At 45.4% G+C, this 17,885-nt stretch overlaps 1 protein-coding gene across 2 annotated transcripts in view; it reads right to left on the minus strand.

Annotated features, from left to right (window-relative positions):
• Positions 1–17,443, minus strand: part of Mlxip (MLX interacting protein) — a 56,798-nt gene extending 39,355 nt beyond the window's left edge. For both annotated transcript variants that reach the window (XM_026402924.2, XM_026402923.2), the window contains exon 1: positions 16,934–17,443. In XM_026402924.2, coding sequence (XP_026258709.2) covers positions 16,934–17,346 — 413 coding nt within the window. In that variant the 5' untranslated portion in view covers positions 17,347–17,443. The remainder of the gene's footprint in view (positions 1–16,933) is intronic.
• Positions 17,444–17,885: the final 442 nt, after the last annotated feature.

Genomic DNA, 17,885 nt, shown 5'->3' on the forward strand with positions numbered 1-17,885 from the left:
TGTAATCCCAGTGTTTTGGGAGGCTGAGACAGGAGGATTACAGGTTCAATGCCAGCTTCAACAACTTAGCAAGATCCTAACTCAAAATAAAAAAAGGAGTTTGGGTGTAGCTCAGTGGCAAAATGCCCTTGGTTCAAGCCCCAGCACGTGAGACAAAAGGGCAGGTCAGCAGTGAACCCCCTGCAGAACCTGAGCAGCTGACAGCCTGGAGGGGACAGTCATTAAAGATTCGAAAACCAGGAGCTTATCCATTCCTAGATTCTTGTGTTCTCCTCAAATAGAATCATGGAGATGCTTCCCAAGGCTCTCTGAATAAGAACTAGCCCTGGGGAGGTCACTGTATAGGCACCCTTCCACTGGGCTCTGTCACCATGCACTACTGTCTCCTTTCACTCCCACAACCCAATCTATGAGAAAAAGAACTTTGACTTAGCTCTCTGGCAAAAGAGACTTAAATTTCTTTTTCTCCCCCGCCCCCCTACTCTGTTACTTAAGGTTTCACTAAATTGCTGAGACTGGCTTTGAACTTGTGATCCTCCTGCCTCAGCCTCTAGCCACTGGGATTACAGGTATGTGCCACTGAACCTGGTTTACCTTCTAAACTCTTGAGATGTCATATTGTAACCACACTGCACTTAAGAGTTATTAATCCAAATGCACAGAAATGAAGTTCTTGAAAAGGGAATCTCAATCTCAATATAAACACTTTCCTCTGTGAGCCACCTCAACCCCAGGAGAGTTCCTGATGTCCTTTCCCTTTAGGAGCAGGAATTCCAGAGACATCTGGATGTCATAATTTGACCCCACAAATAGGACATTGCACTGAGGGGTGAGAGAGTGAGTCGATGCATTGAAGATAGCTTCAGAAAACAAAATACTGAGGCTCCACTCCTATCCTTGAAGGAGCTCAGCCAAACCTTCTGCTCTTGCTGATTACCTCTATAACTTGAAACGTCATACACAAGATAGGGCAGACACCAGGCCTGAAGGGTCAGTTGAGGTCAGCCTTGGCAGCAACAACAGCAAGCAGACAGCCTGGCCAGAGCAGGTAGTCTGTGTTTGGAGCAGGTGAAGGCCACCAGAAGTGCTGTGATTCCTGGAAACTATGCTGAAAGGGCCTTACCAAGAGGTAACATGGGCTGCAGCCCTGGAGTCCAGGATGGTCCTGGGGTGCCACTGGAGCAGGAGACAGCTACCTACTCAAATCTGCTGTTGCTGTGACCAGGGACAGCAAAGGGAAGATGTTTCTCCCCTCCGGAGCAGCAGAGGTAGAAGGAAAAAGGAGCCAGTGTCAGGACACTGGTGCAACTCAAACCAAAGCAACTGACACTTTATTCAAAACAATGGTGGCTTTGTCGGGAGATTGCAACAGCCCAAGAAGAGTCAGTTGAAAAACTTGCCCTCCCCACCTAATTTCTACCCTGCGGTCCTCATAACTTTGAGATATCATGTTAAAAAGAAGGAAAAGGGCCAGGCATGGAGGTGTATGTCTGGAATCCCAGCAACTCAGGAGGCTGAGGCAGGAGGATCACAAGTTCAAGGCCAGACTCAACAACTTAGTGAGTCCCTAAGCAACTTAATGAGACTACACCTATAATCCCAGCAGCTTGGGAGGCTGAGGCAGGAGTATTGAGGTTCAAAGCCAGCCTTAGCAATTTAGTGAGACTCTAAGAAACTCAGTGAGACCCTGCTTCTAAATAAAATACAAAAAAAGGGCTGGGGATGTGGTTCAGTGGTTTAGTGCTCCTAGGTTCAATCCCTACAACCAAAAAAAAAAAAAAGCTGGGGATGTAGCTCAGTGGTTAAGTGCCTCTGGGTTCAACCCCTAATACCAAAAAGAAAAAGAAGGAAACGAAATTATACATTTAAATCAACATCAGCCAATGTATGTGATGCAAGAGAAGGTCACCAGCTGCCCTTCAGAGACAACACATCACTGGAGCTGCCTATTGTGCAGCAGGGATACCTACCCAGGAGCCAGGGCTCCCAGGACATGTCTAAATCTTACTGATGAATTTCCAGTGATCCCAGCCAACAAAGAACAAAGGGCTGAAACATCAAGTTTTCTACAGTGCTGCAGTATTGAGTTCCAGTCACTTGGGAGGGAAGTATCAAGATCTTGATGTGAGTTGGGATGGCTACCCACTATCTCTGCAAGACCCTCAAAGCAGCTACCCTAGGGTCCTCTAGGACAAGAAACAGTACATTCCCTCTGCAGAAGAACTGGAGGCTCAGGAAAGAACAAGATATAGTATTTCTCACACCACACCCTGCCCTCCTCACTTCATCCTTACTTTCCAATTGGGGCAATCTCCTGCACTCCACAAACACACCCAGAGCTCCAAGGAGCCAGCAGCAGGCACAATAACAAAGATAAGCAAACAAACTTATCAGGTGAAAAGCAGCTGGCTACACACAGGCTATACCAGCCAGCTCCACTGTAACCTACACTCTGGTAAGCTACTGAGAAGGATATGGAGGGGGCCTAGAGAGCACAGGTAAGCTCTACCTGCTTGCTGGCTCTCAACTACTGTACAAGGATAATGCCAAGGACAAGCCAGAGCTGAGCTGATAACCAGGCTCTTTGCTGCTGTGAAAGCAGGCTCTCCTATGGGCACCACCTCTGCCAAGGTTTCGCAGTAGGAAAACAACATGAATTCTAAAACTAACAGGAAGCCTGGGGATATAGCTCAGCAGCACAGCATGTGGTTATTAAGTGTGAAGACTTGGGTTTGGGCCCCAGCAAACCATAAAAAACAAAAACCCAAACAAGAACAACACCAAAATATACTTACCATGCCCCCCCCCCAAAAATGGAAACAGTTGGTCCAATGGACAGGTGACTACCCTGAAAGAACAGGGAGCTGGGAGCCTGACCTACTGGTTCCTCAGTAAGGGGTCTGAGCAAGAATGCAAAAGGTTGACACAGGGCTGGGTTTGTGGCTCAGTGGTAGAGCGCTCGCTTAGCATGTGCAAGGCCCTGGGCAAGGCCCTGGGTTCGATCCTCAGCACCACATAAAAAGAAATAAGTAAAATAGAGATATTTAAAAAAAAAAAAAGATTGACACAGATACCCAGGCTTCCAGGCCTCTGTGCTGGGACCCCACTTCTACACAGGGCAGGCAAAACATAATCAAATTCCTTGTATCTTCAATCACCAGTCCCTCACCCCACAATCAGCTGACACTGCAGGAGATGAGACAGCCCCTCAAGTGAGGAAGGCTGCCAAAAGCAGAGATCAGTCTGCATCTCAGAACACCACCTGACAGAAAATATTTAAATGATGACGTTTCAGAGTGAGTTAGCCCTCCCTCCCATGGCCCTCCCACAGCCTAGGCCTAAATCGCAGGAACACACATCCACAGCACTCACCATTGCGAGAGCTCACCACTGAGCATTGGTGCTGAGCATTCGTCTGGAATCAAGCCCTTTAGAAGCCCTCACCCTCCTTACTTCTGTAACAACAAAAGGCCAAGGGACAGGGATTCACTGCCAGCACCACTGTGATCACTGCCTCAGGGGTCTGACAGCTGCAAAACACACGAAGACTCCTACTGGCTACCAACTATCCTCTGCCCCCTGCTCCTCTGCAGGGACACACATGAAAACACAGACAGCTTTCAAATAAGCAGCCCAGGGTGCCAGAAGAAGGCCACCATTCAGCTGTCTAGCCCCTCACCACCATCCCCATACACACCTACCTGCCTGATGAGGGTGGGCTGGTGTGACGGTGTGGAAGGTGCCTGGTGTGGCAGTATGAGGTACTGCCTCTTTTCCAAGAGTCCTAAAATGTTCTCAGGGTAAATGATTCTGTCAGAAAGGAAGAGGAGGCAGAGGGATCCTTTGGACAAACAAGCCAACCTGAGGTATGCAAACAGAACTGGGGCCCAGAAACCTGAGGTTACAAAAATACCATGGAAATAATGCTCAAGGGTCAACAGAGGGATTAAGTAAATCATCCACACAATGAGATACTATTCAGCAACTAAAAACAATGCAGATGAAAATTTTGGAACTTGGAAAGATGTTCACAATCTCTTAAATGGAAAACAAAATATACTCACCATGCCAAAAAAAATTTTAAAACAAGGTTTGGAAGGATAAACACTAGGAAATTGACAAGTTATCTCTGGGTGTTGTGATTTTTCTTTTTCTTTTAGCTTTATTGCATTTTCTAATTTTCTATAATAAAAATGAGGTTTAAAAGGAAAAGGATCATTTTATTTTTAATGTTAAAAAATACTGTGGACATAGAGAAATAATGACAAATAAAATCTGGAAGGAAGCTTGGAAAGCACAGACAAACTCTAAAAAGTAAGGATCTAAGCTTAGAAGGATTCACCAATTTATCAGTGAACAGTAGAGGAAACATTGTATCTCCAATAAATACAAACTCCATTTTAATCTGGTTTAGAGGCAGAAGAAATGCATTCATGAGCCATAAGGGTATCTGCAAACACCTTTATAAATCACATCAAAAAGAGAGAGGGGCTGGGGTTGTGGCTCAGCAGTAGAGCGCTTGCCTAGCACGTGTGAGGCACTGAGTTCAATCCTCAGCACCACAGAAAGATAGATAAATAGATAAATAAACAAATATTTTGTATCCATCTACAACTTTAAAAATACTTTTAAAAAAAGAGAGAGAAACAGAGGAAGAATTTGGTGACTATACAAGCGAGTATGTGTAGGTGAGAGGAAGCTCTTAATGACACCCACTATTAAGCCAATACACACACACACACACACACACACACACACAGTAATAAAATGAGTAGGTTATAAACTTCAAACAGGAGGCAAGAGGCCCACTCAATCCAAAAGCTATAATTTTGTCTGAACTGTAACCAAATCAACTGCTTCAAGTCCAACTTTTTGCCATCCTCCCCAATCTCAGAATCACCCTATGAAAACAGCCCCATTCTAGTCAAGTATTGGTAAGGTTGAGGCGTAATAGTTTAAAAAGGAATATAAGGCTAAGATTAACTTAGAGTACAAGATTTTCACAAAGCCAGAGTAAACCCCCCATCTCTGGGACAAGATCTTTTAGAACCCAGGCCCTCCTCCTAATAAAGAGCCATTGTCTCTGAAGACTTCAGTACAGATGGGCACAGTGGCCCATCTCTAATCCCAGCTACTTAGGAGGCTGAGATAAGAGGATCTTGACTTTGAGGCCAGTCTGGGCAACACAGTGAAACCCAGTCTAAAAATAAAAAATAAAAAGGGCTGGGGATTAGTTCAGTGCTAGAGCACCCCTGGGTTCAAACCCCAGTACCAGGGGTGGGGGGATGATTATGGTCCTGTAAACAAAGCTGAAGGTACACATAGCAGTGGCAACACCTAAAAAACTGTCCTTGTACCAGAGCTGGCTCATGGCACACTGTCTTTATCTCTCTTTTGTTTTCCACTTTCCACATTTCACTACCACCATCTCTTAGGCCAGCCTCGCTTTACACTAGATCCAACCTTAAATTGTACCAAATCAAATTTAAAAGTAGAGTTCACATAAAAATCCAGATTTCTGGGGCTGGGAGTACTCTAGCTCAGTGGTAGAGTGTGTGCCATGCCCTGAGTTTAATCTCCAGAACCCCTCATCCCCCCCAAATCAAGATTACTTCCAGCTTTTCAAATATGAAGATGTTCTAACACTGGGCTCAAAATACCAAGAATCACCTGGAGGTGGGTGATGGCTGTCCTCTGGGGCAAACTCTGCCTTGCCCCACAGGTCACTCTCTAGCACCTTTCCAGTGCTGAGGCCAATCCAAACAGTTTAAAACTCATATGGTTTTCATAGTAAGTATTTCTCTATAACTGTGACTTTATCAAAAATAGGAAAATAAAATATATAAAAGGTCCTCTTGGACTTACAGATGGCCCATTTTATTTCCTGGTCTCCTTATGGGGATTTACGTGTAATCCTGACCCAGATAAAGCAATGTTAAGAGGAGAAAGGTCTTAACAGGAAAACTTTACAGAGGGTAATGTGGCAAGTTCTAGTGCACATGCAGAAAACAATTCCCAAGCCACTTTTGATCTATAGAGAAAGTCTCAAAGAAGGTCACTTTCCCTATGATTCCTCCCTTTCATGTATGAAGTAAAGAGAGAGAATCATGGTTCCATACATGGACATAGTTAGGATTCTTAAGACCATCTGATCCTGCACTTTCCAAGTCACATTCCCTAAAAATAATGTGGAAAGTCTAAATTGTTTCAATATTAAAAAAACAAACAAACAAACAAACAAAAACACAGCTCTGTTAAGATATAATTTACAAACCATAAACTTCACCCTTTATAATTTACATACCATAAACTTCAACCTTTAAAAGTGTTCAATAGCTTTTGGTATATTCACACAATTGCCACTCTAATTTTACAACATTTTCAACATCTCCTCAAAAATATGTACCCTTACTGTGTCCAGTGGCACATTCCTATAATCCCAGCAACTTGGGTGACTGAGGCAGGAGGATCGCTAGTTCAAGGCCAGCCTCTGCTACTTAGCAAGGCCTTAAGGAACTCAGTGAGGCCCTGTCTCAAAATAAAAAACAAAAAGGGATGGGGATGCAGCTTAGTGGTAAAGCATCCCCAGTATCCAAAAAAGAAAAAAGGAAAAAAAAGTATCTAGGGATCCAGGGGATGGGGACATAGGTCCGAGGTAGAGTGCTTGCCTGCTTGCCTTATATGTACAAGACCTAGGGTTCAATACCCAACACCATAAAATTGTAACAAAACAAAAATATTAACAGGGACTAACCATTCTCCCCTCTCTTAAGCCCCCAGTAACCACTTTCCATTTCTGTTGATTTTCCTACTCTAGACAGTTCATATCAATGGGATCACAATATGTGGTCCTTTTGTGTCTGGCTTCCTTCACTCCCCATAATATTCAAGGTTCATCCATGTTGTAGCCATGTATCAGAGCTTCACTTCAAGTTGTTTTCAATTGTTTTGTTTTTTGCTTTTGTTTTAGTTTTTGTGGTGCTGGGGATCCATCCCAGGGCCTCCTGCATACTACCCAAGTGCTCTACCACTGAGCTACAGTTCCCAACCTTGGATTTTTTTTTTCATTCTTTTTTTTTTGGGGGGGGGGTACCAGGGATTGAAATCAGGGGTACTCAACCACTGAGCCATATCCCAGCCCTTTTTTTGTATTTTATTTAGAGACAGGGTTTCACTGAGTTGCTTAGCACCTCACTTTTGCTGAGGCTAGCTTTGAACTCTCAATCCTCCTGCCTCAGTCTCCTGAGCTGCTGGGATTACAGGCCTGCACCACCACACCCAGCTAAATATTTTTAAAGTATATATTTCTTTGATCAAGTCACAATGGACATTCGTTAAAATATGAAGCTTTTTTCATTTTCTCTAACATGTTATGAACATTTTCAAACATACTGGAAAGTTGAAAGAATTATCCAATGAACACTCATGTAACCACCACCTGGATTCTGTGTTAACATTCTTTTTTTTTTTTTTTTAAAGAGAGAGAAGAGAGAGAGAATTTTTTAATATTTATTTTGCAGTTGTCGGTGGACACAACATCTTTATTTTATGTGGTGCTGAGGATCGAACCCAGCACCCTGCGCATGCCAGGTGAGCACATTACCGCTTGAGCCACATCCCAGCCCCTTTATGTTAATATTCTGACATACTTCCTTCATCACAATCCATCAGTCCTTGCATCAATCCATATTATTTTATTTAAGCAGTGGTTCTCAAAGGGTACGTAAGACCCTTCTAGGAGCCCACGATATCAAAACTATTTTATTTTTATCAGTTACTGATGGACATTTTATTTTACTTATTTATATGTGGTACTGAGAATCAAACCCAGTGCCTCACACATGCTAGGCAAATTTTCTACCAATGAGCCACAACTCCAGCCCCCTCAAAACTATTTTCAAAGTAATACTAAGAAGTTCTTTGTCTTTAATGCTCATTCACTGCAGAGTATGCAGTACAGCTTTCCAGACAAGTAGTTGCAGTTTGCTTGGGATTTTTTTGGTACTGAGGATTGAACCCAGGGTTCCTACCACTGAGCCACATCTTCAGGCCTTTTTATAAAGTTCCTTAGGGTTTCACTAAATTACTTAGGCTGGCTCAAATCCACCTGCCTCAGCCTCTGGAGCTATCAGGATTACAGGTGTGTGTCACCATGTCTGGCTAATGAGTTTATTTTTTAAGTGCTTAATAAATAGTTTAAATTTTTCTCAGAGTTGGTTTTTAATATGGTTATATATAGATATAACCTGCCAGGCATGGTAGTGCAGACCTACATTCTCAGCTGTTCAAGAGACTGAGGCAGGAAGACTGCAAGATTGAGACCAGCTTCAGCAATTACAGTAATTATTTAAAAATAAAAAGGACTGGAGATGCAGGTCGATGGTAAAACATCCTGGAGTCAATCCTCAATACCAAAAGAAAAATAAAAAGATATAGCCCACATATACAAAAAGAGTAAAGCAGTCCCAAGACCAAAAAGTTTGTGAGACACTAATTTAAAGCACTTCAGAGTAGAACGTAGACAGAGTACATCATCACTTCATCCCTAACATCTTAGCATATATACCACCAACTACAGTTTAATATTTGTCTCTGGTTTTTGGTTTTGGTAGGAACTGCATAGAATAAAATGCACAAGTTCTTCATTCTTTCTGGTGTAAGGTATTGAGCCCAGGGCCTCATGCATGCCTTTTAAATTTTGTACTTATTTATTTGTTTTTATTCTCATTTTGGCAATGGGGATTGAGCCCAGAAGCACTTTATCATGGAGCCACATCCCCAATCCTTTATTTTTTGAGACAGGATCTTACTAAGTTACTCTTTTTTATGAGCTGTAAAGTCTTCACTATTACCCAAGTGGGATTCTGTATACTCTGTCTGAGAATCAAAGGCTAACAACAAGGAATCCTGTTTCTATATTCCTATACATAACCACACCCATCTGAGTTTAAAAAAAAAAAAAAAAAAAACATTCAGGATTTACAGTAGTACAGATCACAGGATAAAAACCCTTCTGTTCAGAAGGCAAGTTTCAAACCCCAAAGCCCCACCACCCATCCAATCATCCAATGTCCTGCTCAGGAGGCACATCAAAGGGAAGAGGACAAGATGGTACAGCATGGCCAGAAGACGGACCCAGGTGCATGGACCTGGGCCTCCCACACTGACAGCCCCTCTCATCCTTTGTCATACCTTGTCACACAGCCCAAGTCCCAGCTGTCAGGAAAGCCTTGGGCAACAAAGTTTTCTGCACTGAGGTGTCCTCAGCACAAATATACCAGCCACACAATGCAGGCTCCCTATTTCAGTCATGGCTCTAGAAGCTCAGGCCCCAAAATGCCCAGTCATCACTGACTCCTTGCTTTCCTTCGCCCCTCCCCCAGGTCCAATACACCAGCAAATCCAAAGACCACCTTAAGTCCATCCACTTCTCACCACTCCACCTGACACAGAGTGTCGCAGAACAGAGAGTAACGGTCTCCAACTGGGATCCTTGCTTCTCTGGCCCCCTAGAGACTACTCTACTAGTTTCCTGTGAATTAATCTACAGATGTGCCACCATGAGCTGCTCGATGAAGACAAATTAATATTCCCAGCATAGTGAGAAATGTGCTAACTCCTCACCACAACCAACAAGTTCCCTTGCCTTCTCAGGTTTATCTCCTACATCCCATCTGCCCTCAACCTCATCATGCTGGCCTTCTTTCTAACCTGGGCTGCTTCCTTCCATGCCTGCCTCCTACTTGTCACACATGTTTTGGTTTAATCTGAAATGTCACCTCTTCAGAAGTCTTTTCCAAGCAGCCCAAAGTATCTGCCCACCCTCCCTGCACCCATCACTTCTATCCTTCATTTTGTTTTATGGTCTTGGCTGCTTTCCACTAGAGTGGAAGTTCCATGAGGGGAGATGATAAATCTGTCTTGTCTACTACTGTGTCCCCAACAGCTGACCTGTGCCTGGAACACAAGAGGCCCAATGAATACTCGTTGGGGGAATAAGCATTTGAACTTGGGGCAGCTAAGCCAAGACCACAACCAAACTCATGCTGTGGCCTGTGAGGTTCTGTTCAGAGAAAGAGCCAGTCAGCCTCCCTCAAATGCCTGAATTGGAGTCTACAGGGCTAATTTAATTAGACAACTGGCAAAGAGCACTAGTAATAACAGGAAACTCTGAGTGAGGTCCACATGTGAAAACACAGGCCCTAGGGAGCTTAAGGTGGCAGACATGGAAGCTCCCGTAAGCAGAGGAGCAGAGAGAAAAAACAGCAGCAGGTGAGGGTGCCAATAGGCAGCAGGAATGACATCACCAAGGAAAGTGGTGCCTACGAGGAGGCAAGGACTGCATGGTGGTCCATCAGCAAAGAGGGGCATCACCCCTGCTGACCACTAAGGCTGCCAGAGACCAGCACCAGTCTCCGCTGCCCTTCAGTAGTTCTCACATTAAACCCAGGGATGCTTTATCACTAAGCTACATCCCCAGCCCGTTTTTTTTTTTTTTTTTTTTTTGGGGGGGGGGGAACGGTCTTGCTAAATTGTGGAGGCTGGCTTTGAACTTGCAATCCTCTTGCCTCAGTCTCCTAAATTGCTGGGATTACAGGAGTGTGCCACTGTGCCCAGCCTGATCCTTTCAATAAACCCCTATCCTATAGGCACATAGCCCAAAGAGCCCTGTCTAAACCCAGTCCTGGGACCTGGAATTCTAACCATAGATGAGGGATCTCCAACAAAAGACAGAAAAGAATCACTGGAGACACAGGACTTCTAGACTGCACATTTTATACCCAAGATTTTATTCAATTTCCAGGAAGGGGCTGGGTGTCATGGCACATGCCTACAATCCCAGCAACTTGGAAGGATGAAGCAGGAGGATCACAAGTTCAAGGCCAGCCTCAATTTAGCAAAGCCTAAAGCAAGTTAGCAAGACCCTGTCATAAGATAAAAAAATAAAAAGGACTAGGGCTACGGACATAGTTGGACCCCTGGATTCAATATCTAGAATCAAAAAAAGAAAAGAAAAAGAAATCTGAACAAGGGATGCTCATGCTCTGAATTTTTCATTAGCTTTTATATCCCTACAAAATAAATCAGATTGGGGCTGGAATTGTATCTCCATGGTGGAGCACATGCCTAGCATGCACTGAGGCCCTGGTTCTGATCCCCAGCAACAATAAAAAAGTCTATTGACTTTCCATTCCATAATATCCTCTTATGGGAATTATACCAGGCAGGAAAAAAACAAGGACACAATCCACTGTATAGACTTTTCTTTGACCAGGGCCCTTCTATTGCTACAGCCCCCTGAACTGGAGCCCAGTACACGCAGCATAATCAATATAACCTTGGGGTGGGTTTGCCAATGAGGGAAAAGAACTTAAAAGACTTTCATACCATGATTGGGTGCTTAACATTTCCCCCAAGAAACTTCTGAGTCAGGTGCCACAGCTCACACCTGTTATCCCCACTACTCAGGAGGCCGAGGCAGAATTGCAAGTTTGAGGTCTGCCTGGATAACTTAGCAAAACCTTGTCTTAAAACAAAAATAATTAAAAAAAAAAAAAAAAAAAAGGACTGAGGATGTAGTTCATGGTACAGCACCCTGGTGAACGTTCAAACCCCGATAACAAAACAACAACAACAAAAAAAAAACAATCATAGAAAGAATCTACAACATAGCAGCTGTTTAGTTAGTATGAGTTTTCTTATATTGCCCTACCAAATAAACCCTTTTACTTCTTCTCTTCTTTAAAAATTTTTTTTAGTTGTCAATGGGCCTTTATTTTATTTATTTATATGCGGTGTTGAAAATCAAACCCAGTACCTCACACATGCTAGGCAAGTGCTCTACTATTAAACTACAACCCCAACCCTCTAACTTCTCTTTTCAGACTCTCTTTCCCCAATTTTATCAACCATTCTTTGCCCTTCCATTGAGCTAGCAATTAACTATTCAACCTCTACATAAAAACAGAAATTTGGTTCTGGACTACTGAAGGGCAGAAAATAGGTAAGAAGAATAGTGGGGCTTCCCACTGGGAAAGAGAATCCAAGACTTTTGACAATTAATACAAGGAAGGGGAGATAAGCATTGAACCTGATGTCGGCAAAACTGTCCACATAGATACTAGTTATAACATTGCACATACTCTCAGTACAGTGTAGACACTTCCTCAGCAAGGCATTAGACCTGGTTCACATTGTTACAGCCCTTACTAACTGCTGTCATTGCTGTGTCTGTCCCACAACTAGTCTTCTATGAAACTCCTTTAGAGATTGACATTTTCATCTCTGTAGCCACAACTCCCATCTCAGTGCTTGTATGTGCAAACACATATACACATACACACACCTTTTTCTTTTTTTGATGGTGGTGGTATTGGGATTGTACCCAGGGTCTTGTACGTGCCAGACAAGTGCTCTACCACTAACCTACATCCCCAACTTTTTTTTTCTTTTTTTTAAATGTTAAGACAGAGTCTTGCTAAGTTGGCCTGGCTGGTCTTGAATTTGTGATCTTCCTGCCTCAGTTTCCTAAGGCGCTGTGATTACAGGGATGTGTCACTACACTTCCACCACCTTTTAGAGGCAGGGCCTTGCTATGCTGCCCAGGCTGGTCTTCAACTTCTACACTCAAGGGATACATACTCCTGCCTCAGATGCCAGAGTGCTGGGACCACAGGCATGTGCCACCATGTGCAGCTAGTGCACACTATCCAATAATTAAAGGTTAAAGACAGAACAAGAGAAGAAGAATACCTTAACTTTTTGTGGAAGCAGCAGAGTAAAACTCAGCTGGGCATGGCACACACTTGTGAACCCAGCTACTCAGAAGGCTGAGGTAAGAGGATGGGAAGTTTGAGGCCAGCCTGGGGAACTTAGCAAGACCCTGTATCAGAATTTTAAAAATTTTAAAAGGGCTAGGGATGTAGCTCAGTGGTAGAATGTTTGCCCAGCATGCACAAAGTCCTGGATTCATCCTCAAGTACCCTGCCAAAAAAGGAGGAGGAAGGGGAGGAGCAAGAGAAAGAGGATGCTGCTTTGAAACTTAAAATTTTGGAGGACATAATGCTCTGTCTTCAGTCCTTGTTATTCCCAAGTCTGATACAGCCTCCCACCTTAAGCCACGAACAAAGGGTTACCACACAGGGCACACATGTGGGGACCACATCCTGAAAACTTACATACCAAGGTTACCTTACAGCTCTTAGTCAAAATGTCTCCTCCAATAGCCACTTAAGCAGAAAGCTGTTTTCCAGAAAGCTATTTTTAACTTAAAACACATGAAAAGAGTATCTTCTACCTTCTGAAAACTTCATACCAAGGTTCCCTGACAAGGAATTAAAAAGTAGAAAAGTGAAACCAAAACTGACTACAAAAAGCTACACACTAGATGTGTTCAGAATCTGTGTGGGGGATGTACATGTGTGACATTCCTTGAAATGTTAAGAGGGCAAGAATCATGAACTATGTTCTAGAGTGCATAGCTCCACTGTGGAGCCTTAGAAAGGATTCAGCCAAATCAAGAATGCTTCTGTTAAGTATTTGTTAGGTGGACATTTAAAAACCACCCTAAAAGACACGAGTTGGATACATTTTTTTTTCTGATTATAGATGAGAAACTTGGGATCCTAGAAAATGTCAGTTGAATGAGAATGCAGAATTGAAATTCCATCATGCTCCACCTGCTATAGTCAGATGGGTAAACCTCCTCTTGCCTATTATTTGCAGGTACCAGGCATATTCACAGACATATCTCAGTTAATACTCATTTCCACCCTGCAGAAAAGTTCTAGCCACCCCATTCCAGAGCAGCAAACAGGAAAGCTTAGGAAAGTAAAGCCACCTGTAGCTCTTCCATGTCCTCTACCACCTACCAATTTTGCCTTGGGTAGAGGCAATTTCTTCCCCTCTAAGATATCCTAACAATTGAACACATATTTTAGGACCAAATCAAGACATTTTGCCATAGGGCTACTCAGCATCTCAGAGAGGGTGGCCACGGATTTTAAAGCCAGCTACAAAGAAAATGGAATCCCCGTGGCACAGTCACCAGGCAGGCCACTGGGCTTGCTCACACTGTCTTCTGTCCCCCAAATACCATATTTCCCCCACCAAAGTCAGCCCTGGTCAGACTTCAGGAGTTAAAGCCTTTCTTGTTCTGGAACAGACCATGTTCATGATCCCTAGACCACTTCTCAGAACTGGGTGAAAAATAACCACAACTTCCCCTGAACTTGGTTCCTCCCCAAAGACTGTGAACCTCAGCTGGAAACAGCTGGGAGGCAGCAGCTAACAGGAAGCCAAACCAAACCAAAAAAAAAAAAAAAAAGGCACAGAGTGTACCAGGGAGAGTTAGGCAGCTAGAACCAAGAGGCCAGGGGACAGCCAGGACACTGAAGTTAGGAAGGACCCAAGACAGAAACAGTCACATAGAAGAGCAGTTCCAGCTGACATTCCTCTCAGCTGAAGTAAAGAAGAAACCAGGAAAAGCAGTAAAGGCTCTGACCCCACTGAACAGGAAGTCAGACCAGCTCTGAAGCTGAGTCTCTTTCCTCCCTGTCCCCCACCTCAACCTTACTTCTCTGAAAGTCATCTGGTAATCATAGCAAAAGAGCTGAGGTCAAAAACTGCCTTTTCCCCAGCTTTTCTGTCAATCTCTACCAAAATTCCACACTGCCAACTAAGTTCAGGAAAAGCCAAATTGAGCCTCACACAGAGACGTAGAGTATCTTCATGAAAAATTAGTAAGCAGATCCCAGCAGGGGGCCTTTGGTGGTGGACAGACCTAGGTGGCAGTAGAAGGAACTCAGGCATAAGGAACAGCAAGAAAAGCAAGAGAGCTAGGGGGGCTAGAAGCTCTGAAAATCAAGGTAAGTACCAAACTAGTGGTGCATTTTACAATCAAAAAAGGTAACTGAGCAGTGGCCAGTTGCCAAAATATTTTTGAAAGAAATGAAGGGGGGGGGGAACCATTACTGAAATTCTTTGGTGTTATTTAATAAGCCTTTAGGTTATCTAAACAAAGGGCAAAGGGGAGACTAGCTTAATTTTCCTTTTGCTGAGCTGACTTGAGGCTTTCTAGCCTGCACCTCCTGTGACTCAAGCATCATTCTTTCACTGTACATGCAAAGTTTATATTAAAGTAAAGAAAAGGATTAAGTTTTCTTAATAAGACACATTCCTGTTTTTCACCTCTGGTTTTGTTTGAAAAAGCTTTCTCATAGATTATGCTCTAATCTAGTTGCTTTAATTCCAATGGAAGTTCTCAAAACTTGAGACTGAAGGGTGAACAGAACTGCAACATCAATGCCATTTTTTTTTTAAACAGAACATCTTCTAGGCTCAGTGCCAGCTCAAACTGGCAAGACCTGAGAATCAGAGCAGAGACTGACCAATGTGCCACGTCAGGGGGATAGGATAAAGAAATATGGAACAAGCCATCAGGGAAACCTTCATAAAAGTAAACAGCGGTGAGGGGTCTGTCTCAGGAACATAACAAAGGAACAGGTAGACTAATCATTTATTCCAGAGGAAGAAAATGCCATCCAGAGCTAAGTATATAGCATTTTAAATTCAGGTAAATAATGTTTTAACTTGGATTTATTCAGGGATCACTCTTAAAAAAAAAAAAAGGAAGAAAGAAAGAAAGAAAAAGAAAAAGAAAAAAGTCTTTCATGCAGAAAGACTGCTTAAACCCAAGAGTTTGAGACCAGCGTGGTTACACACCAAGGTACCTTCTCAAAAATAAACAAATAAATAAATAAAGGAGAGGGAAATATTTCTGCTCTTCTCTACAATGTTACTGGAGTCTCATAGGAGACTTTGCCTGTGCTGCCTGTGAAGCAGAGCTAAGTGAGCCAGGGCCACTGCATTTACTAATGCAAGAGATTCAATTCTGTAGGGATCCCATGGGGTGGGGTGGGGTGGGGGTGGGGGCGTGGAGGAGGTTCTGTGCAAGGCTGGGCTGTTCAGGCCAAGACAGCCAGGGCAAAGAAGTTCTAACTATGACTGAGTGAGAAAAGTCACCTGAAGCAAATGCCTAACATATAACCTGAGGAAGGGAGAGAAGAGTGGAAAGACTTCTTAACCCTTGAGAGGCAGGTATTTCTTTCTGTGACTTTGAAAAAAGAGATGTCTGCTCAAAGCCAAATCCACATGTCAGGATGATATCTGGGATGTGTGCCCTAAACACTGACATCTCCCTCATCTAATGTTTCAGGGACACCCAGAAAACCCTTCAACTTGCCAGGAGAACAGACTGCACCTCCAACCGCTGTAGCTCCAAAAGTCTTCCTAGGAGCACCCAGGGCCCTCCCCAAGGGCTACCCAACAAAATAGGTTGTGAGGAGGCCCAGACTCCAGGTGCACGGACAATACCAAAAGTAGCTAACATTAATGGAGCTGTACAGGGCTGTAATAAGCGCTTCATCTATCCAATCCATCCCCACAATAGCCCCCTGGAGGCAGATACGACCGTCATCTCCTCTTTATAAAGGAGGAACCAGGCTCCAAGGTGTTACACAATCATTAAATAGTGGAGCCAGCGCCCCAGACACCCTGGACAGGTGGTCTTAATCACCGCTAGGTATTGTTGGAAACACACAAAGAGTTTGGGGGAAGGGGTCGACAGAGCTGGGCAACACAAGGTGCAGCCTTACTACAACGGTTTCTGGTCCGAGACCGGTGGCTCCTGGAACACTGGAGGGGGGGGGGGGTGCCTTGATGGGGAATGTGAAGCCGGAAGAACCCAGGCACTGATGACAGGGGAACCGGCCAGGACCGCAGCGCCTCTCACAACGTTGGGACTCCCTCCCAAAGGGAAAGCGTGGTGCCAAAGGGACCCCGGGGGTCCCAGCCCTCCACGCTCGTTTTGTCTAAGGAAGGCCCCGGTGAGAGACGGGGCCCGGCCGGGTCCGCGAGGGTCGCCGGGTCCCACCTGTAGGCCAGGGTCATGCACTCGAAGAGCTTGGTGAGCGAGGCGTCGATGGACAGGTGGCAGGAGCTGGTCTTGCCGAAGCTGTAGGTCTGGCACGTCTGCTTGTTGACCGTGTCGAAATCGTAGCCCTTCTTAGGCGGGTGCTCGCGGTGCGGCGACGACACCATGAAGTGGCCGCTGTGGATGATCTGCTGGGGGCGCGGGGGCTCCTCGCGGCCCGGCCCGGCCCGGGGCTGCAGTGGCGCAGCGCTCGCGTGGGCCCGGGCCGAGGTGGCCACGCCGGAGGCGGGCGGAGGGGACGGCTCATCCGTGTCCGAGTCGTCGTCGTCCTCAGGCACCTGGGGCTTGAGCAGCACCGAACGGACACGGCTGCGAGGCCGGCGCGGAGAACACATGAAGACGTCGGCGGCCATGAGGGAAGCCCAACCGCGGGCATCCCCCGGGGGTCCGGGAGACGCGGGACTGCTAGGCTGAGGGGAGCCGGCCCTGCCCGCGCGCGGACTGTCCGCGAGCGCGCGGCGGGGAGGGAGGGATAGGGCGCCGACCCCGGCGTGACGTCACTGCCGCGCCTCAACCAATCAGATGCCCGCGTCGGCCTCTTAAAGGCGCAAGGGAACTTTTCCTTATCTAGGAGGACAAAAAAAGGGCTACGCCTTCCTGCCCCGCCCCTCTCTACCCCCACCCCTCGGGGCAGGCTGAGAGCTCCGAGACGCCGGGGCCAGGCCGCGCCCCTTGAGGGTGGCTCGGCCTAACAGAGACCTGGCCCACTGGCTGTTCGGGTTCCGCCCCCGCCCCGCCCCGCGCAGCCCAGCGCTGGCTAGAGCGCCCGGCCGCCTAGCTGCGGGCCAAACCCGAGCTCCACGTGGTGGGTGGGGGTGGGGCTCCTCCTCCCCCGCCGGCTTTCTCCTGCGGGGCCCGGAACTGGGTCCTAGACAGCTCCATTCCGAGCTGT

This window comes from Urocitellus parryii, chromosome 3, assembly GCF_045843805.1.
Source record: "Urocitellus parryii isolate mUroPar1 chromosome 3, mUroPar1.hap1, whole genome shotgun sequence".
NCBI classification, from domain to species: domain Eukaryota; kingdom Metazoa; phylum Chordata; class Mammalia; order Rodentia; family Sciuridae; genus Urocitellus; species Urocitellus parryii.